Source organism: Sarcophilus harrisii, chromosome 2, assembly GCF_902635505.1.
Source record: "Sarcophilus harrisii chromosome 2, mSarHar1.11, whole genome shotgun sequence".
NCBI lineage: Eukaryota > Metazoa > Chordata > Mammalia > Dasyuromorphia > Dasyuridae > Sarcophilus > Sarcophilus harrisii.
In genome coordinates this window covers 596216165-596239305 of record NC_045427.1, presented here as the reverse complement: position 1 = coordinate 596239305, position 23141 = coordinate 596216165, and the positions used below count along the sequence as shown (strand labels likewise).

At 36.5% G+C, this 23141-nt stretch overlaps 1 protein-coding gene across 1 annotated transcript in view; it reads right to left on the bottom strand.

The window, feature by feature from the left end:
* The window catches only part of FRMPD2 (FERM and PDZ domain containing 2), a 319487-nt gene that overhangs the window by 251595 nt on the left and 44751 nt on the right, over nucleotides 1-23141 (bottom strand). The window contains exons 2-5 of the mRNA XM_031949366.1: nucleotides 16527-16685; nucleotides 14899-15056; nucleotides 7171-7236; nucleotides 4131-4316 (exon numbers count right to left, since the gene is read on the bottom strand). Coding sequence (XP_031805226.1) covers nucleotides 4131-4316; nucleotides 7171-7236; nucleotides 14899-15056; nucleotides 16527-16685 — 569 coding nt within the window. The remainder of the gene's footprint in view (nucleotides 1-4130; nucleotides 4317-7170; nucleotides 7237-14898; nucleotides 15057-16526; nucleotides 16686-23141) is intronic.

Here is a 23141-nt window from a genome sequence, read left to right as displayed (position 1 = left end):
TACACTCAATGATTTTTAAATTACTTTATTTCAATTAAGGAATCTACTTTCTCCCTTTTGAGGTCAGGAAGGAGTAAGAAATTAAGGGGAAGGGGACAGTGAGAGTTCACTAAATTTTTTCTTCCTACTTCTCAGTTCATACTGCAGATTCTCTAATCCCTAAGAATTGCTATGGGGTCAGCCACAGACAAGTTTCCAGCTGATGTGATGGAATGGAAGAAAAGACCTTAGGAACTTCCACACTGGCTCAGGCCCAAGGTCCCTTCAACTTAGCAGAAACTAGATGATCACTAGTCAAAGTGTAGATTTGAAAATGAATTCCATAGGCATCCAGCCAACATCTTCATTCTGTGGGTGAAGACCCTCATTTCTGGAAAGGTTAAGTTATTCATCCAAGTTCACACAATCAGTAAGTAGCAGAGCTAGTTCCAAACCCACATCTCTGGCTTCAAATTCAACCATTTTCCCACCATGCCCATTGTGCTTCTATTTCTATTTCCTACAAATAATGCAGAAAAATCAATGTCATTTTTTGATAGGAAAAAACATACATACATATCTTCAGGGGGTCATTTATAGTACAGTCCAGTTTGCAAATTGGATCCAAGTTGGACTTGATGAATTCTAAGCTACTTTCCAGTTGTAGGACTCTATGATTCTGTGGTTCTATGAGTTTGTCTCAACAAATGGCACCAAGAACCTATACCATGGGTGAGAGTGTGTTAGCTGATCTCCTTCAAAAAATTGGGGCAGTTAGTTGGTGCAGTGGATAGAGCACCAGCCCTGAAGTCAGGAGGACCTGAGTTCTAATCTGGTCTCAGACACTTAACACTTCCTAGCTGTGGGACTCTGGGTAAGTCACTTAACCCCAATTGCCTCAGGGGGAAAAAAAGTTGGTGACATTCTCTGATCCACAGTTTTTCATCATAAGTCATGGGGTCATAGTTTATATGTAGAACAGGAAGGAACTTTTGAGACCATCAAGTCCAATTCCTTCATCTTATTTACAAATAAGAAAACTGAGACCTATAGACCAACACCACCAAGTGCTGAACAGGATTTGAACCCAGGTCCTATTACTCTGGAGACAGTACTTTTTTTTTTTTTTAATTGTAGCTTTTTATTTACAAGTTATATGCATGGGTAATTTTACAGCATTGACAATTGCCAAAGCTTTTGTTCCAATTTTTCCCCTCCTTTCCCCCACCCCCTCCCCCAGATGGCAGGTTGAACAATACATGTTAAATATGTTAAAGTATAAGTTAAATACAATAAAAGTATACGTGTCCAAACAGTTATTTTACTGTACAAAACGAATCGAACTTTAAGATAGTGTACAATTAGCCCAAGAAAGTACTTCTTAATCTCTGATTTTTAGTAAGTAAAAATTCTGGTAGTGAATTAGTGGTATAGTACCTGAGAGCAGCAGATACTAAATTTGCCAGAATTATGTATCTCTGGGGAGAGTGAAATCTGAGAATCTCATTTTGAGAATGTAGTAAAAGAATGCATTATTTCCTTTTTACTTCTATGTATTTTATTTCATGCATTTAGAAGGAGTCCATAAGGTAGATCAGTGCCAAAGGGATCCATCATATAATAGTTTAAGAACCACTTCTTTAAGGGAAGGTAAAATGTCTCAGAAAAGTAAATGTAAAGTTCACACCAAATGAGTGCAAAGGAATTTCAGTGAGATGGGACACTAACAAGGGACTGAAATCAGTGGAGACCTTACTTAGACAGGGGCTAAGTCATTAATGGAGCCAGAAGATCCAAGAAGCATAAGTAGGGAAGGAGAGGTATTTTTCTGTAGAGCCATTCTTCCTGAAATATTGGAAAATAGATGGAGAGACTCTCTTTGTTCCAAAGGAAAACCTTGGCTATTTGTTAGCCCTCTGAGAATGAGTTCAAGAGGTCCTGTGAGCATACTAAGTAATGATAGTCATTTAGGAATTTTTTAATGATGCTCATCATGTGTGTGAGGCACATCATGGTGTGGTGAAGAGAGGGTTGGGTTTGGAGCCAGAAAGACCTGTTTGAATCCCATCTCCATCACTTACTAGCTGTGTAACCATCTCTTACCCTCCCTCAACCTTAGTTTGCTCATCTCCAAAACTAAGGGGTTGAGTCTGATGACTTCTAGTTCTTCCAGGTCTAAATCTTGAGTCCTCAGATCCTGGCCAATCCTAATTCACATAATGTTGAATTTAAGTCTAAGAGAGCATGAGAGTGCAGCAGTAGAGTTCCGTGATCATCACTGAATGCCCTAAGCTTTCCTTTTCTCTTGATCCAGGCTATACTCCATTGCCACTACAGAAAACAGTAACTAAATTTAATAAATTCTACTTCTAACCCACAAGTGCTGCTGTGTAAATATTAACCAGTAGATAAATTCAATCCCAGAAGTAAAAATCATTTCAGTAGAGAGTGAAGTATTTCTTCTCTTTGATAGAGAATTAAGTACTGTGGAAATAAGAACTGCAATATTTAAAAGCCTCTGATAAAAAAAAAAAACTGTGCTGTGCCTCCTTCCTCTCAGTAAAGAGGAGGAGACTGTAGATGTGGAAAATAGGATTACATCATCAGAAACAATTGTCACATTGGTTGATTTTGCCAAAATGTTTTTCTAGGTGCACTGAAGAATTTAATAGCTACAGTGGAGAAAGGAGGCAAGCAATTGGAACAATATGAAAACAAAAGATTCTGGAATCAAACATTTGAAGTCAGAAAGGACATTTCTGGTTATTGAGACCAATATCATTCTTTTACCAATGAGTAATCTATAAAATGACCTGCCAAGGGTCACACATAGAATATATTAGTTTGGATTTGAACCCAGATTTTCTCCCGGGTCTTTATATGTCTTGTGCATATAAAACTTTTATTAAAAAGCTGTGCTAATAGAGGCAAAATGGAATTAAGAAAGATGAATGAAATCAGGAGTTAAGAACATAAGGTTTAGCCAAGGCCTAAATTTCATACTTGGAAAGGACCTCAGAGTTCACCCAAACTAATGCATTGCCAAACAAGAACCCTCTCTTCCATATCAGTCCTTTGTTTGAAGAAGAGAGGGACCAAACTTCCTTGTGAGGTAGCCCATTCTACTTTGGGTTCCTCTGATTGTTAGAAAGTTTTCCATCACATCCAACCTAAACCTGTGTTTTTGCAGTTTCTACCAATTGTTCTTTGATCTCTTCCCTTTAGAATCAAGCAAAATAAGATGATCCTTTTTTCTTAGACTCCAACTGAATGAGGGCAATAATCATTGTTCCCAGTAAAATTTACCTTTCAGAGCCAAACATCCTTAGATCCCTCAACAGGTTCCCATATGAGAAGAGCCACAATACTTTCATCATTTGAGAAACCCTCTTTTCTACACAGTCTAGCTTTACCAATGTCCTCACAACCACACATGATACTCTAAACAGCATCTGATAATAGGACCATCACCTTCCCAGTCCCAAACAACCTGCCTCTTTTAATACTGCTGAAAGCCAGCCTGTGCTTTCTCAGCTACCACAACACATTGTTGACTCATTTTCATAGAATTCCACTAAACCCCTCCAATCTTTTTCAGTTGAACTGCTGACTATCCACACCTTCCCATCATGTACTTGTGAAGTTATGGGGGGTTTTAACCTAAATATAAGCTGTTTCATTTATTCCTATTAAATTTTATTTTTTTAAAATCAACTTTTCACACTGTCAAGATCATTTTGGATTGTGAATTGGCATCCAAAATGTTAGCTTCCCCTCCCAATTTTGCATCATCTAAAAATTTGCCAAACATTTCACAGCTGCCTTTATCCAAGTGATTAGCAAATATATTTAACAGTATTAGGCCAGTAGAGATTCTAGGACTAGAGACTTCATGCTAAAGTAATGCTTTTGACACTAATTTGCTGTGTGACCATAGATAGAACGCTTCTTCCTCTGAGCTTCAGTTGCCTCATCTGTCAAACGAGGAACTGCATTATATAATCTCAGAAGTCCTTTTTTACTCTAACACTCTGTTGCTAGGGATTGTCATTTTATTAAATATCCTCCTTTGTATAAATGAGTATCTTCCAAAGATTCAATGATGATTGACCATTCCAGGAATGAGGGGTTCCCCAAGTCCAAATACAAACCTCCGAAATGCTTCCCACAACAAGGTTGACCAATTTCTTTATGTGGAAATGTGTTGAAGATGCAACCACATCTTTCTGATGGACACGGCAAGCCTCCAAGATGAATGGAAGGGAAACACGTTTCTGAGGCAGATCTTCACACATCATTACCAAAATGGAAAGCAATGGCTCACTCAGTTGAAGAGGCTAAAGGAAAAATGCAATATGAAAAATCCTGAAAGAAGCTTTTGAATTAAATACTTTATCAAAGGCATATATCAAGGAAGGGAAGCTAGTAAGAATTAATTCTCTTATTTAGACAAGAGCCAATACAGTTCTTTTTTCAATACTGAGAAGAGAAGCAAGATGCACGACTATAAAAATCCAGAGTCTAGGAAGTCTCTCAAATATCAATTGCTTTGGATATATTGCTTTTTAATCTGGAATGCCCTTCACACACCAAAGACAGAAAAGACTTTGCCTGGACTACACATGAGATCAACAGCACAGATTTCAGGCTACATTTAAGAGTACTGAAAGAAACATAAAGAAATGTTTGCAGATGTGCCTTCTGACATGCTTCTGGGGAGTATCATCATCCAGAGCCAGGAGACATTAAGACTCTAGAAATGTTTGCCCAGATCCTTGTGATCAGGCAAAAAGATGGAAACAAAACCTTCCACTGAGGATTCCACCTCCATATTACCATTTAAATTACATTCCAAGCTCCCTTCTGAGGATCTTATCAGTGAGCAGGAATTTTCTTCTGAAAGAAGCATCCTACACAGCGAACAAGTTTTAAAAGGTACCTCCATTACCTTGTACTCTAGTGCTTTATATAAAGTAACACACAAAGCAATAATCAAATCCACTATTAGTAAGATTCCTTGCTCCTTTCCAATGGAAGTTAGCGTTTAAATCCCTGATTCTGGTCAATTAATGAAGCATTTATCAATAAAAGTCAATAGATTTCCTAGTAGGACTACACCATACAGAATGGCTAATTTAATTCACTCATTAAGATAACTGAAACAGGCAGACAGAAGGCAATCTGGATTTTTCAGCCTTCTCGACATCCACATTAGATTAATCATTGCTCAGCATTGAATCTCCAAATAGCTAAGTCAATTTCACATACTCTGTGTGTATGTAAAAACTATTTTGGAATTGGTTCCAGATGACTGATTAGTTAGAAAACACTTCCTTCCTCTTGGTAGGGAAATGGTGAACTTTGGATGCAAAATAGAACCAACTGACAGTCAAATTTGGTCTATCAATCAGTTTTGTTTAAATACAGGATTTTTTTTAAGGGTGAATATTAGGGATGTTTTGGCAGGGGGAAATCATAAAGGAGTGATTTGTAGGCAAAAATCAAGATGTAATAGTAAACTTTTAAAAATATTCTAGAAGAGTTCCAGAATTTATATTGGTCTCCAAAGCATGTATATTGTCTATCATTGCATTTAAATCTAATAACAACCCAATTGGGGTTCAAAGAGTCATCACTTCCATTTTTACTGCTGTGCTGTGACTTAATAAAATGGTGAATACTATAAGGCTGATTCACTTCCTTGTATATTGACAACAGCCGGCTCTTCCATAGAAATAACATGATCTAATAGAGATCTTCTATTGTCTCTGTGATTTCTTATTTCAAATAAAAATGAAGGAACCTTTTGCTTTTTAAAAGGTGCATAAATGTCTCCTTTTAAGGAACTTCTTATCGCTTTGTTCCTCCCAGGGAAAATTTATGGAGGTAAGCATAATCAGAACTAATTCTATGGACCACAGTGGATGAGGAAAACCAGTATACAAAGTCACTAAAATCTGCAAATGTCCTGAAACTTTAGTACTGGTTGCCCACATTGACCAGATAATTAACAAATCATTTATTAGGACATGTATTGGTTGTAGCATCATCTGAATCTTATCATATAATATCAGTTAGGAATGGAAAAAATGAATGGCAAAAATTCCATAAACAAACATATTTATTAATTTACTAAAACCATAAAATATCTACTGAATCTTTAGAAACTGCACACCATCATCTATATAATTCAATTAAATAGACATTAATTAAACTTCAACTAGATACAAAGCATTGTGCTTCATACTGGGGATGACAATCAATGGATCAAGCATTGATTAAGGAACTATTATGTGCCAGACACCATACTAAAAATACAAAGGCAATACTTCCAGGAGCTTATATTCTAAGGAATATAAATGGAGATGGGGAGAGGGGAAAACATGTACATACATACAAAAGAAATACCAATTGGATTCCAAGTAGTTACATACAAGCCAAGGATGAAGGGAGCTAGCAGTTAGTTCATAAGAAAATGTTTCTTGTAGAAGTGATGTTTGAGTATATCTTGAATAAAATGAGGGATTCTACAAAGACACTGATAAAAAGAGTTCTTATTCTCAGTGAACCTACAATTTTACAAAAGAAGATGGCAGGAGACAACATGTAAACAAATATGCTGCAAGGAAAATAGAGATGGGGAAGTTCACTAACATCTGAAGGGAATCAGAGAAAACTTCTTTATGGAAGAGACATCTGAGTTGAGCCTTAAAGGAAGAAGAATCATGAGGCACAAATAAAGTGTGTATTCAAATATATAAACTTTTTAAGGACCCTTGGCATTTCATGATCTTCATTACTTACCGATAGATCTCTGAAATCTTTGAAGATGCACAGAAGAATAAAGGGAAGCATTCAAATTAAGACCAAAGATAAGACTTTTACTCCTACTACCCAACTCAAAAATCTATTTTCCAAATTTCATCAGCACAAGCCTCTCCTGTTGAAGAGCATCAGCCCTGAATTCTTATCTCAAGTCATAATGACACTATTGAATGATCCCATGAAAGAAGGCTCAGTACCATAGTTGTCATTTCATATTTGTTAGGGTGTTTGCTATGAAGCTGTATTTTCAGCTTAGAAAAATGCTTTAGACAGCTCTTTCCTCTCATGAGGCACTTTCAATCAATGCACACAAATGTATTGGCAAAAAAGACCCTTAACAGGATTATTATCACTATAATTGCAGACCTGGTTTGGAGGAGCACGAAATTCTGCTGACCAGTACAGAGTCGTTCCTAAGGAATAAACATGCACCTGTTGGAAAGAGAGACAGACATTCAGAATTCTGACATCACTTGTACCACATGGCAGCTCCAGTTGGAATACAATGTTGTTTCCATTGGGAAAATTTCATTTGAAATTTCGCACTATAGGCCGGGCTATTAATAAACAATTGACAAGAGGTTTCATTTTAAGCTCAATCAAAATTTATTAAGCATTTATTATGTGCCAGGCATTGCGCTAAGCAGTGGGGATGCAAAAAGAGACAAAAGACAATATTCAAGCAACTTGCAATGTTTTTGGGAAGGAAACATGCAAACAAATTTATACATCACAAACTAAACACAATATAAATGGAAAATAATTGGCAGAGGGAAGGCACTAAAATTAATAGGACTTAAAGTCCTAGTTTCTAAGAATTAAATTCAATGAGAGAAGAAAAGGAGAGACCAAATGGAATGACAACAATAATAGGTAACATTTAAATAGTATTGTCAAGTTTGCAAAGTTAGCATCTACCATCTCACTGTATCTTCACAACCACCCTGTTGTACTAAAGGTGTTATTATTAGATATTTCCAGAAATGAATCTTTGACTGAGAAAGGTAAAATGATTTATCCATAGTTGGATAGGAGTTTTGGAGGTAGGATTTGAACCTAGATCTTCCTGACTATTGTGTATGGTCAATTATAAAATTGCAATATAGCAGTACTGGTACATCAGAGGCCCTCTAAATCCAAACCACATCAAGAAGGAAGGAAGAAAGGAAGGAAGGAAGGAAGGAAGGAAGGAAGGAAGGAAGGAAGGAAGGAAGGAAGGAAGGAAGGAAGGAAGGAAGAAAGGAAGGAAGGAAGGAAGGAAAGAAGGAAATGAAAGTGGGAGGGAGAAGAAGGAGGGAGGGAGGAGAGGAAGGATGGAGGGAAGAAAGGGAGAGAGAATGGAAGAAAGAAAAATAAATACAGAAAATATGAAAACAACATAATGGAAGTGAAGAATAAAGAAAAGAGCATGTAAAATTGTGGGGAGAATACTATCCCTCAAAATATCCCTAAAGTTAGTGAAGGAAGTGAACGACAATAAAAGGGAGATTTTGATTTAGCTATATTGAGAATGGAGGGTCTTACTCAAATTCAAATCCAGAAAGAAAGAAATAGTAAATGCCTCCTTTTCAGATCACGATGCATAAAAATTACATTCAATAAAAAGCCAGGGGAAAATAGACCAAAAAGTAATTGGAAACAAAATAATTTCATCCTAAAGAATAATTGGGTGAAACAACAAATCATAGACACAATTAATAACTTCACCCAAGAGAATGACAATAATTAGACGTCATACCAAAATGTGTGGGATGCAGCCAAAGTGGTAATAAGGGGAAATTTTATATCTCTAGAGGCCTACTTGCATAAAATAGAGAAAAGAGAAAATCAATGAATTAGGATTGCAACTAGTGGATGAATACCTTCAAAAATATAGCTTGCCCATATTAACAGAGGAAGAAGTAAATTGATTAAACAGTCCCATGTTAGAAAAAGAAATAGAACAAGCTATCAACTCCCTAAGAAAAAATTCCTAGGACCAGATGGATTTACATGTGAATTCTACCAAACATTTAAAGAACAATTAACTCCAATGCTATATAAACTATGTGAAAAAATAGGGATTGAAGGAATCCTACCAAATTCCTTTTATGACACAGACATGGTACTGATATCTAAACCAGGTAGGACTAAAACCCAGAAAGAAAATTATAGACCAATCTCCCTAATGAGCATTGATGCAAAAATCTTAAATAAAATACTAGAAAAAAGATTATAAAAAATCATCTCCAGAATAATACACCATGACCAAGTAGGATTTATACCAGGAATACAGGGCTGGTTCAATATTAGGAAAACTATTAACATAATTGATCATATCAATAACCAATTTTAAAAAATCATATGGTCATCTCAATAGATGCAGAAAATACAACATCCATTCCTATTAAAAACACTAGAGTATATAGGAATAAATGGACTTTCCCTTAAATTAGTCAGTAGCATCTATTTAAAACCATCAGTAAGCATCATATGCAATGGTGATAAACTAGAACTATTCCCAATAAAATCAGGAGTGAAACAATATTTCAGAGTCTGATTCTTTTTGTACAGCAAAATAACGGTTTGGTCATGTATACTTATTGTGTATCTAATTTATATTTTAATATATTTAACATCTACTGGTCATCCTGCCATCTGGGGGAGGGGGGGAGGGGTAAGAGGTGAAAAATTGGAACAAGAGGTTTGGCAATTATTAATGCTGTAAAGTTACCCATGCATATAACCTGTAAATAAAAGGCTATTAAATAAAAAAAAAAGAAAGAAAAAACATGAAAAACAGGTGAGACATGTAAAATTGGGGGAGGGCAAATGCTGAACCAATTTTTCAAAAGGGAAAATAATACTCTGCTAGGCTCAGGCCAATGACTTGGTTTTCAACTGCTGAGTGAATTCTACTACAAATCATTAAAGAGATGGCTGGTAAACAACTAGAAAGGGAAACAGAAATCACAAAGCATCAGCTTGGTTTCCCCAAGAATAGGGAATGAACTCATTTTATTTCTTTTTGGGACATTTCCTTATTAAAGGGAAATGTTATAGCTATAGTCTACTGGAATGTTAATAAAAATTTGTCAAATTTGACTTTGCTCAGGCAAGTCATGTAGAGGAAATGAGCAATGTGGACTAGATCATTACAATTAAATGTATTCCATTCTGATTGAAAGGTCAGGCCTAAAGAGTAGTCATGGATGTATTAGGAAAAGGAAATATGATTTGCCATCACCACCATCCTTCATCTCACTTGATGCGATTAATTACCACAGATGTGGTAGCATTAATATATTAACATGATTACTCTTTTATTGAGTCAGAAAGAACAATGTCTGTTTGGCTGGACTGAAAACTAGCTATGCCCCCTGAGGATTTTAAATAACTAATCTCAGGAGACAGTCAGAGTTTGAAAGTTGACAATGGCAGATGGAAAAAAATCCAGCTCTTTGTCTTGCCATTATATCAGGCAAAATCACTATTTTTCCAGAAGGAAACATCACCTCTAACAGTTGTAGACAGCTTAAAAGGATTCATAAAATTAAAAGAGCTCCTTAGAGTTGGAAGAGGTCTTAGAGACCATTGGGTCTGATTTCATTTTACAGATGAAGAAACTGTGATTCAGAGAGATTAAGAGACTTACTCAGACTCATATAGTATTAAGTATCCAAGGATTGATTTAAACCCATCTTCCAGGCTCTAAGTTCAATATTCTTATCTCCTACTCCATATTGTCTCTATTCAACTCACAGTTGATGGAATGGAGACATATCCTCCAGAAAGACATGGGTACAGAGGAACGATCACTTAAGGCTAAAAACTGCCTCTAGGAATAGAACCTCTAGCAGCAGAGAAGACAGCCAGCTATGGACTGGTTTGGAGCTATGGACCAAGCTTTGGAAGTTCAGAGTACAGCCAAAAAGAGCACTGCATATAAGAAGAAAAAAGGACTTAAATATAACCCAGTATTACTGTTGTGAATTACATTGGTCAAATGTACATTTTTGCCTCAATGACATTAATTTTATAAGCTTGAGCCCACTTTTTTATGGACTCTGAACAATTTTAGGAAAGTGCACCACAATTTTATTAGTAGAGATGTTTTATAGCTACTGCTCTTACTATTCCATTCTGGTAAATGCTTTTGGTAAGAGATAATTATGTTAATGGAAAATACACTGGTGGGAACTTGTGATCAATTTTTTAGTAGCAGCCACTCACAGAGTACACTTAGAATCCTATAAATAATAGTCATCATCTGAGCAACCAATCCTTGAGTTTAAGAACATTTTTTGGGGGGTGACTATTCTAGGAGGGTAGACTACAAATCAGTAAATGTGAACCTGAAAGCTTGTCCCAAGTGGAGGATCCCAGAGATCTGAGTTTGGCCTTGCATTGATTGAATTTTTATCAATGATTTGGTTACAGGAATAATAATAATAAACTTGCAGATGTCACAAAGCCAAAAGGAATAACTAACACATTGTATGACAGGATCAAGAGCCAAATTCTGAAAGCTTGGAGAATTGGCTAAATCTATTAATATGATATTCAAAAGGGGTAACTGTAAACATCTTAAACTTAGACTAAAAATTAACTTCACAAGTATAAGGCAATGTAGGGATTGCTAAATGCCAGTTGGTCTAAGAAAAAAATATAAAAGACTGAGGGATTTTAGTGGATTATAAACTCAGTATAAGTCAACAATGTGATATGGCAGCCCAAAAAGTGAATGTGATTTCTGACTGTATAGAGAAGCAGAATGAGAGGGACCATAGTCAAATTGTAGTCTACCTTGGTCAGACTACATTGGGAATATGATATTCATTTCCTGGCATTATGTGTGAGAGAAAACACTGATGAAATGGACAGTGACAGGGACTATTCCTCAAAATCATGGCATGTAAGGATTGTTGGAGGACCAATGTAGCCAGAAGAAGGGAAAATTTGGTGGAGGGAGGGGGCAGGAGGAGGGATGATATGTCTTCAAGTATTTGATAGGTTGTTATGTGCAAGTGGAAAAAAATAATCTACTTGAGGCCAGAGAAAAGAGCTGGGAACAAGCAATAGATGGAAGTTGCAAAGAGGCAAATTTATGAAATCGGGAAATCCTTTCTAACAATGAGAACCCTAAAAAATGGAGAGAATGGGATGCCTCTAGAGGCAGTGGATTCTATGTCTGCAGACTTCTTTAACCAAATAATGAATGGTTCCTTGTCAATTATAGTGGCAGAGGGGAAGGGGTGGGGGAGATGGGGCGAGATTCTTAGCTCCCTTTAAGCACTGAGTCTCTCAAGCCCATGAAAGTAGTACTTCATTCCAAGATGGAGCGTGGAGTTGCTTGTGACTCCCCTCTACCTTCTATTCTAGGAAGGAATATAGTTTGCACTTTAAGCTTAAGTAACAATTACTTGGTTGTGGCAAAAAGCCAAGAATATTGTACTCTGTACGGGTCACTACAAAATTCTCCCTGCTCTGCAAATTTTCTGGAGGCAAGATGTATCAGTCCTTGAGTAAATCCACTGGGCAATCAAAATGAATACTAGGTTCAGCATGATACTGAACAAAAGAGTTAACATTACGAACACCATTCTCCAGCTGAGTTCCAGAGTAGAGCTATATTAACTATGAAAGGTAAGTCACACCCTCTAAAACGTACTCAGGAATACAGAACATTCTCTCCTTCATTAGCTGTGTCTCCTGTATCCTCTCTCCAACACTTGTCCACTGACTGATGCTGGACAGAGCTGATGATATCAACATAAGCAAATTATTCTTTCCAAAGGAGAGAGAAAGCTGGTGACACATTGAACAGAGTGTTGTACTTGGGGTCAGGAAGACATCAAATTCTGCTCCGAAAACTTGGCAACTTTGACCTTGGCAAGTCATTTAACTCCTCTTCTTCTCAGTTATATCCTCATATATAAAATGGGAATAATAACAGCATTTTACAAGAATTATTGTGAAGATGAAATGAGTTAACGTATGTAAAACACTTTATAAACATTAAAGTGCCATATAAATGCTAGTTATTGTTATAATATAATCTCCAGGATCCATTCCAACTTGGAGTACTTTAGCCTTAAGCTTCCCTGCCAAGTAATTAATGATTTACAAGCCCAGATTTAAACACACTAGGGATCTTCAAGATTTAATTAAAGAAATCATTTTCTTATGGCAGAACTCTTTTTTTTAATATGGAGATAATATAGATCCTAATTTAACTATCTCTTAAGTTAAGATTTTCATATATCAGATTTCTTACATTTATGCACATTTGTAATTCTGAAGAAGTAGTGCTACAGACTCAAGGAAAAGTCATATCTTAAAAGTTTCCTATAGCCCTGAGAGGGCTGGGAAATTGCCTCCACTGGCTCTCTCTGGGAAAAAATTTCAACAAAAAGGCAAATGCAGCAACATGATGGAAAGGCTGCAAGAGATCCAGGGAAAGAAAGAAAAAAAAATTAACGACAAGAAACCATTGAGTGTCACTGATTGTAAAAAGCAAACAGTTGGTCCTGATCAACTGCAAGTGTTTGTGCAGATGCATAGAAAATTCAAGAGGGACAAAGGGAAGGTAACAAGGGCAAGAAAATCAGCCGAGTCCAATGACTGCCAAGCATGGTTTTCATTGGATCATTTGGAAATAGTTCCTTGTTTTTGTCTTTGTTTTCCAGTTTAGGACAGAAGGAAGCTCAGAAAGCATCTAATCCAACCTTCTCAATTTATGAATGAGGAAACCAAAGATCAGGGTAGTTTAGGGATTTGTTCAAAGTCATATAAATAAGGTAAGAGGCAGTGGATAACCCAAGTTCTCTGAATGCACAGTTTTCCACTAATGTAATTGATAATCAATGTAAGACTTTTGCTACATAGTCTTCAGGATGGTCATATGAAAGAATTTAAAGGAAATATTTATTTATAATTTAAAAAGTAAAAAGCTATACATTAAAGATTTGCAATCATCTTTTATTTCTATTATACTATGTTATAGAAATGCTTGCTTTATTCCAAAAATTAAAAATAAAACTAATAATTTTTAAAGATAGTCATTATCTTATTTCTGTATTTAAAAAAAAGATTGAATTAGTAATAGAGTACTTGTAAACTAATATTCATTTAGAGCAAAGATTCTAAATCTGGGATCCATGAACATACATATACATGTGTTTGTATGTATATGTACTTTGTATATACACATATATGTATTTGTGTATGTGCATATATGCATTCTATGTATGTGCACATTTGCATTATGTATATTAATAATACACATACTTAGGTGTTGATCACCATTTCAATGTAATTGATTTCCTTTATAATTCTATTTATTTTATTCTTTTAAAACATTATTGAGAGAAAGAGTCCATATGCCTCATCAAACTGCCAAAGGGGCCCATGACACAAAAGCAGTTAAGATTTCCTGATAACTGAACTGATCTCTTTCTCCCTTCCTTTTCTATATCAGAGTTCTCACTCATGGCAAAGTGTAGCTGCTTGGTTTCCATGAGTGGACATAGAACATTTCCACTTTGGGGAACGGATAAGATGTTTCATCCAGGACATCCATGCACAGGTGCAGGAGAAAGTCAGGAAGGAGAAAAGGGTGAAAGAAAACTTTTGTGGCAGCAAGCAGAGCTCAGTGACTGGACATATCTCTGAACTAAAAGGGACAGAGGGAGGAGCTATGTCTGGAAGATGTGCCAAGAGAAAGCTACAGTCAACCCAGCTCAGGGGGTCTAACCAGAAGGTTCAAGTCTAGGCTTTAGTAATAAAGGGTCTGGGATTGACTGAGAAACAGGATATTGAGCTGGGCAAAGAGCCTTTTCTTAACTTGCCATGCCATCCTGTGGGCACATGAGAATTTTAAAATCTACCCCGTAGGGCCAGCCCCACACTCTAGCTCCCCCAATTTCCCTTCCTAAAAAGCTCCTTGTTCTACTTCTCCATCCTACTCAAAAAGGAAAATTTTCCAACCCAACATGTTCACATAACAAAAAATGACAAGTTATTGAGTTTGGGTTGTGCCGTTTATGCTTGGATTTCATCCCATAAATTCCTTATACCATTGGAAGGGTTAGAAGCATGGATAAAAAGTCTTACCTTCGATGTTTCAAGTTGTGGATTTGGACTCTGTCCTTGAAGCATTTCTGGGGCCTTGAAGGGGGCGGCTTCTATAAAGGAAACATTATCCTGGAAGGACAGGCTTCCTGCAGTGTGCAGTAGAGTTGACCAGGGACAAATTACATAATTAGAGGAACCTGAAACCCAAGTATAAGAACAACGTATGCTCAGTCTTCAGAGCAGGTAAGGATTTAAGTCTTAAACCATAAGACCTGGGGGCTACTTATAGCAGAGCAGAACAAAAGCAGTCAGAACCTTTTTAAAGGCTGTCATCTTCAATAGAGATGATGATCCCAAAAGTTGATAGGGAACTGATCATCAAGTTCTCTCTAGGATTATCTGGATTCATACCTAATGGTGTGAGCTAGACAGGGGATAGTTTATAATCTTTTTGCACCTGCAGGATGCTGGCTAGTCACAGAAAATGGGCATATCAACAATCCAGCATTATGGAACTAATTTCCCACTATTTGCCTAAAGTCTTGACAGGCTATAGAGACTCAAAAACAACTGGTCAAAAGCCATGTGAGTGCAAAATGTTGGATTTATGATTTTATAAGTGTGATGATCTTCCAATATAGAAACTCCCTTACAGATACAGATTAGCAACTGATAAATAACGTATGGTCTTTTGTGGAAATGTATGAGCATATTTTATTTTTATATAATCTTCATCCTACCTGCCCTTCCAGGAAGCCATCCTATTTTTTAGGCTATACAAATAGAATCATGTTAAACATTTATGCATTAAAGAAGAATCGGAACAAAAGGGGAAAATCACAAGAAAAAAAAGGTGAAAATAGTATGCTTTGATCTGCATTCAGGTTCCATAGTATTTTCTCTGGATTGAAATTGTTTTAGATCATTGTTTTACTGAGAACTAAGTTTATCATAGTTGATCATTGCACAATGTTGATTTTATTATGTACAATGTACTCCTGTTCTGTTCACTTCATTCAGAATCAGTTCACGTAAGTCTTTCCAGGTTTTTTTTAAATCCGCCTGCTCATCATATCTTGTAGAATAGTATTCACATACCACAAATTGTTCAGTCATTCTCCAATTTTTAGGCATCCCCTCAATTTTAACAAAAATTTAGTCATTTAGTATGTATCATAAGTAAGATTTGAACTCTTCTAACCATTAAGTAATTCTGGCTCTCATTACATAAGAATATCTCACATTTATAGAGCCTTTTATATTTACAAAGACTTTTCATATATACATGAAGAAAGTAGTGAAAATGTTATTATCCCCATTTTGGAGATGACCGAACTGAAGCTCAAAGAGATTGACTTTCCCAAAATCACATGGCTAGTAGATGGCAGAGTCAGGGCTTCTTACTCCAAGTTTATTAGACTTTCCACTCAACCATATTTTGTAAAAATGCTCTTAATAGGGGGCAGGTAGGAGGTGCAGTAGATAGAGCACCAGCCCTGAAGTCAGGAGAAACTGAGTTCAAATTTGGTCTCAGACACTTAACACTTCCTAACTGTGTGACCCTGGGCAAGTCACTTAACCCCAATTGCCTTAGCAATAAATAAATAAATAAAATAAAATGCTTTTAACTACTATGAGCTTAATAATATAAAATATAAACAGCTTACCCTTATTAAGATCCTCAAGAATGCGTTCAGTGGCCAGAAACAAGAGAGACCAAATTTCTTCCTCAGATAAAGCATTTCCTTTCACCTGTAAGGTGCTGGCAAGAGTCACCGATGACTGGCTCATATCTATGAAGAAAAGAAAGATAAAATTCTCATTTTCTTTATCACTTATATTTCAGTTCTGAAACCATCATCATCTAAATCAGGATGAATTGGCATTTTGTCAGTAGGGGAAAGAATACTGGACTCCAGGGGGGGAAAAAAAAAATAAGAAATTTCCCATTCTTGACACTGATACATTGTTGGTGGAATTGTGAATACATCCAGCCATTCTGGAGAGCAATTTGGAACTATGCTCAAAAAGCTATCAAACTGTGCATACCCTTTGATCCAGCAGTGTTACTACGAGGCTTATATCCCAAAGAAATCTTAAAGAAGGGAAAGGGACCTGTACGTGCACAAATGTTTGTGGCAGCCCTCGTTGTAGTGGCCAGAAACTGGAAACTGAGTGGATGCCCATCAATTGGAGAATGGCTGAGTAAATTGTGGTATATGAATGTTATGGAATATTATTGTTCTGTAAGAAATGACCAGCAGGATGAATACAGAGAGGCCTGGAGAGACTTACATGAACTGATGCTACGTGAAATGAGCAGAACCAGGAGATCATTATACACGGCAACAACAATATTATACAAAGATCAGTCCTGATGGATGTGGTTCTTTTTAACAATGAGATGATCCAAACAAGTTCCGATTGTTTAGTAATGAAGAGAATCAGTGACACCCAGAGAGAGAACTATGGAAAATGAGTATGGACCACAACATAACATTTCCACTCTTTCTATTATTGTTTGTTTACATTTTTGTTTTCCTTCTCAGGTTTTTTTTACCTTCTTTCTAGATCCAATCTTTCTTGTGTAGCAAGATAACTGTATGCATATGTATACATATGTTGGATTTAATATATACTTTAACATATTTAATATGTATTAGTACACCTACTATCTAGGGAAGGGGATGAGGAGAAGGAGGAGAAAAGTTGGAACAGAAGGTTTTGCAAGGGTCAATGCTGAAAAATTACCCAAGATATATCTTGTAAATAAAAAAGCTATAATAATAATAAAAAAGAACATAAAGTCTCTGAAACAGACAAGTGAGAAATAGACTTGAAGTATGTAAGATAATTTGAGAAAGGATAAGGCATCATCAGTAACATGAGGGATCAAAGGAACCATCATGAAAGTCATGATCCTAAATGTAATTAGTGCACAATACTGCTCCTCTGGCAGTCCAAAGTTTCCTATAGTATCTCTTCATGTAGGTCAAATCTCTCCCAAAGAGGTTCTATGTTTCCAAAACATTCCCTCTTTCTTCTCCTACCTTATCAAAACTACAATTTCCAAAAATCTTAAGTAGATTTGGGGCATTCTGATTGCCCAATTCAGCTAATTCATAGTAATATATGAATGATTCTTAACATTGTCTTTTCTTCCTCCCTCCCTCCCTTACCTTCTTCCTTCCTTCCTTCCTTCCTCCTTTCCTTCCTTCCTTCCTTCCTTCCTTCCTTCCTTCCTTCCTTCCTTCCTTCCTTCCTTCCTTCCTTCCTTCCTTCCTTTTCCTTTTCTTCTTTCTTTCTTTTCCCATTCTTCTTTCTTTCTTTCTTTCTTTCCCCATTCTTCTTTCTTTCTTTCTTTCTCTTTCTTCCCCCCCCCTTTTTTTTCTTTTGAAGGAAGCTTGTTAATACCAAAGAATCTCCTTAGTGTTTCTCTGTCCTCAACGCCTCCTACAATGACCTGCTCCCCTATCCTACCCACCTCTCCCTTAAATTCTAGGGTCTTTAAGATAAACCAATGGGACATTCTTCTAATTCTGGAAACTCTTCCTATGTGGAAGCAAGAAGGGTGGGGAAAGATTTCTTATCTCAAGTTAGTCATTAGGAGCTATTTCTTCTCTATAGAAGAGAGGAATTTTGGCACCGTTCTTTTACTATTGGCAAATAATTTCAATTTAATATCATTGACTTAGAAGGAAGGGATCTTAAAGGTTACCCAAACCTCTCATGTTACAAATGATGAAACTGGGTCCAAGAGAAGTTAAGTGGCTTGTCCAGGATCACACAGCTAAGCGCAATAATTGATGAGCCAATTCTAACCCATATCCTGATTCTAAGCCATTTCCACTGTCCAATGTGCATAGTTAGTATTTCAGTTTATCTTTAGCTGTTGCAATATGATTGCATTCAAAGTCAATAATTGCTTTAAAAGATACTATCTGGAATCTGCCCGTAAAACTAGCAAAACATAATAATTAGCCTCTGTGGTTGAGAAAATCAAGTATTACAATAGTGAGCTTTAAGAATAATGAAATTGATTAGCTAAAGTGTTCTATAGTCTTTTTATTCTTGTCCTCAAAGAATTTCCTTAAATAAATTTGGCATTTTATCTCCCTCCCCTCAAAATAAAAATAAAAACCAAAGCTGCCTCATACTAATCTCCAAGCAGAAGAAATGTTTAGTTGTTAAGTCATGGGACAGAAAGCCAGACTTCCCTGGAGCCTGTGCTAATCCAGCTCTGTTAGTGATCTCTCTTCCACAGCCAGGAGCTTAAACTGGAGACAGGCCTGAGTGTCCTGGAGTCCCTCCGAAATCCATGCATTCTAATCCCAGCTCTGTCACTAGCAGCTGGACTGCCTTGATCCAAGTCTATGGCCTCCTAATCCTGCACTGAACTCCTACCTTTAGTCAAGAGGATAAAATCTGGTACTTATATCAGAACTCCATGCATCACAAACCCAGAAAGTCAACATCTTAGTTTCTTCAATAAAATCTACTTCCCTAAAGTGATATTACCTAGTTGTTGAATAATCATAACATCAGGTTTAAAATATCCCCCAGGGCAAAGACCATGTCTGTTCCACAATTCTGAGAAGCTTTATCTTGTAATTTTTCCCCAACTTGCTCAAAAAAATTCACATAAATATTTATTGATTCCAGTGCTTAGAAAGTTCTCATCTTTAAGCAACTTAAAACACTCCAAAGTCTTATTTTGTTTTATTTTGTTTTCCAAGTAATGCTTGGAATATCCCTCAAAGATATAATATAGAAACTAAGGCACCCAGAGATGAAGAGATTTGCTTGCTGTAGGATCATGCTGAGAATTAATGACATGGCCAGGATTAGAAACCAACTTCATACCACTTTCAATTAATTATTTCTTTTTCTTTATTCCTAATACATTAGGGCAGTTAATTTTTTGCTGTTAAGTAAGACCTGACTAACCTAGGCCAAGTCATTAACTCCCTAAATTTTAGTGTCCTCATCTATAAAACAAGGTTTAATTCTTTGTTCTCCTACCTCCCATTTGAGGCAGCTAGGTGGTACAATGGATAGAGCACCGGTCTTGGAGCACTCATTTTGATGAATTCAAATTCCTCGGACACTTACTAGATATGTGTCCCCAAACAAATCACTTAACCCTGTTTGCCTCAGTTTCCTCATCTGTAACATAAGCTGGACAAAGAAATGGCAAAGCTGTCCACTATCTCTGCCAAAAAAAGCCCCCTAAAAAGGGATATGTGAAGACACTACAGAAATGACTAAACAACAATAACCTCCACCTGGTTTTAGGTCTATGAGCCCATAATCTCATTCAAATTAGAGCAATTATTCACAGTCTTAAGGGAGAGAGGAACTTAAAGAGTTATCGAGTTCCACCCCTTTCTTACTCTTAGACAACAAAACAGGAAACCCTTCTATTAACTTATGGATTGTCACAGAGCTTCTAACAAGAGTGACTGACCTTATACTGCTCTGGACCTCACTTTCTTCACCTGTAAAATGAAGGAAAGTCTTCATGTAGGAAGAGGCACCCATGCTTTACTTTGGAGTTCTCTTCCAGTTTTAACAGCAGATGATTCTATGAAAGTGAAAGAGCCTTGGCTAAGATAACTTGGGGTTTTATATATATATATATATATATATAAACATCAATAAAATCTTATTAGGTTTAGACATCTATTACTAGTCCCATTGCAAGGGGAAGAGATATAGTTTCATTTAAATTTAAAGCTGGAAGGAACTTCTAAAAAATTGTTTCTTTCAAAAGAAATTGTGTCATGAAAAATAATTTGTCTAAGTCGTATGGCAGGTTAATAAAAGAACTGAGATTTTAACTAAAATACAAGGCCTGTTAGTGTCCTATTAAGTTAATGGCTTAAAAAGTTACTCAACTAAAAAGTAATTAAGTTATAATGATGATTGATTAGTACCAGATCTTTGAGTCAATTGTTCAGAGCTTTTTGTTTTGCCTTTTCTTAAAATAATCTCATTTCTTTGTAATCTATACTAGATATTGGACCAAAGAATGTAGTAAGATAATAGTAATGGTTCTTTTTGGAAAAACACAAAGAGAATCTTTTATCACTGAGTTCTGTGGCAATGGTAGAAGTAAAGACAGCATTATATAGTGAACAGGGCTGGACCTAGAGTTAGAAAGAACTGAATTTGAATCTTACCTCTGCCACTTACTACCTGTGTATGCCATAAATAAGTCTTAGTCTCTATGAACCTCATTTTTCTCTTCTGTAAATGGGAGATAGTACATGTAAGTACATGCCTCAGAGACCTTTTATGTCTCAAAATAAATAAATAAAGGAAACTATATACATAGCAACTGTTACTATGATTATCCAGATTTAAAAAAAAAAAAAATTGGACAGTCTGGTAAAGATACAGCTTGTTGGGCTTGGATTGGGAGGATCTAGGCCCAATTAGTGCCTCTGACACTTGTGAACTATGTGACTCTAGGTAAGTCATTTAAAACTTTGTTATCCCAAGAATTCAGCTAAGACTAGCAGTTCATGAAAGGAGTTATCATATTGACTAAGTTAACAGTTGGTCCTCTGTTAGTAAAGGAAGTTTTATTCCTAGGAGTTCTCCCTGCTAATAAAATTCACACTGTGAAAACCAGCATTTGCATTGATTATAGGGACAACATGTAAATCTCATTCCATTGACAATAAAAACCAAGTTCTCAATCTGTTCATTCAACTAAACCACAAACATATAAGTCACTTATTAGTTTGCTAATTGGAAGCTTGATGAAAAATGGATATTCCCATCCAATAGACCCCATGGTTATCTGATAATAAAACCCTGATATGGTAAGAAGATCTCAATGGCAGAGATAGAGCACTAGGCTTGGGATCAAGAGGACTCAACCACCTAAGTTCAAATCTGATTTCAGTCACTCACTAGTCGTGAGACTGTGAGCACTTAACCTTGTTTACTTCAATTTCTTCATCTGTAAAATGAGTTGGAAAAGGAAATAGCAAATCACTCCAGTATCTTTGTTTTAAAAAACTCCAAATGAAGTCAGAAAGAGTCAGAGATAACTGAAAAATGACTAAACAACAACAATGGAAGCACCAAAATTGGTCTTCTAGTATCAATTCTAGCACAACTCAGGTGTGAGAGATTTGAGACAAATCTCTTCCCATTCTCAAGTCAGATGACCTCAAAAGTCCCTTCCAACTGTAAATGTTTATTTTGGCATTTTGTTTATATGTTATATTAAAAAACCAAAAAGCCAGCTGCCAAAACAGTGCTTTGAAAAGCTAGAAAGGACTTACTACAACTTCTTCCTTTCCCAAACTCATTCTACTTATACAGGAAATCATAGAATGTCTGAATTAAAGGATTGCTAAAGAGAAGAATCAAGTTGTTCTAAGTGTCCCCGTCTTATTAGTCTTTCCACCAGCCTAAAGCTTTAATTTTTACCATCTTCATCACAAACAATACTTTACATCATTTGCATGTACCAACACCACTCCAATGTCAGACAGCTGCATGAATTGGCACTAGGAAGCAGGAACACCCTAAATAGAATTGGGATGCTGCTGATTTTTAGTATCTAAAATCAGAATGAAAAGCACTGGTATTTATTTTCAACTTTAGAACTGAGTGGCTGTTGCCCTAGGAAAGGTATAATACTTCACTATTTACTTTTTCTCTACCTCAATTTTGCCATTAAAAAAATGGGTGCAATGTAAAATATCATAAGCTCCCAGCTTCCTATTAGGGATAAGGAGTCCCAAAGATCTAATCAGAAGGGACTTTGAAGGCCAATTTGTCCATGCCCTTTATTTTATAGAAACTCAGACCTAGAAACATGAAAGACTATGCCAGGTTACCCAGCTAGTGTCAGTGCTGGGCTTTGAACTCTTGTCTTCCTGGGGTAATAGTGCCCATCACTCTATTCATTGTGCCCTGCTGCCTCTCAAATATCTGTAGAGCTCCTCATTCCAAAGGTGCTGTGAACAGCTTATTTTCAACCTCCGGGAAGTGCTAAAATATCTCCCTGTTCCCAAAATAGATGCTGAGTGAGAAATCACAAAAGGGGGTAGGGCCTCCAAAAGAAGCAAAATTTCTTCCGCCTGACTAGAACTCTCTCAGTATCCCCAGAAGAGAAGACCATATTTTAATGTCTTTTTCCTCTTTTTATTTCCTCTCTCTGTCTTTCCATGCCTGTGTCTGTCCCTGTCTGTGGGTATGTGTCTCTCTCTTGTCTGTCTCCTTTCTCTTGCTCCCATCTGTAGCTTCTCTTCTTTTTCTCT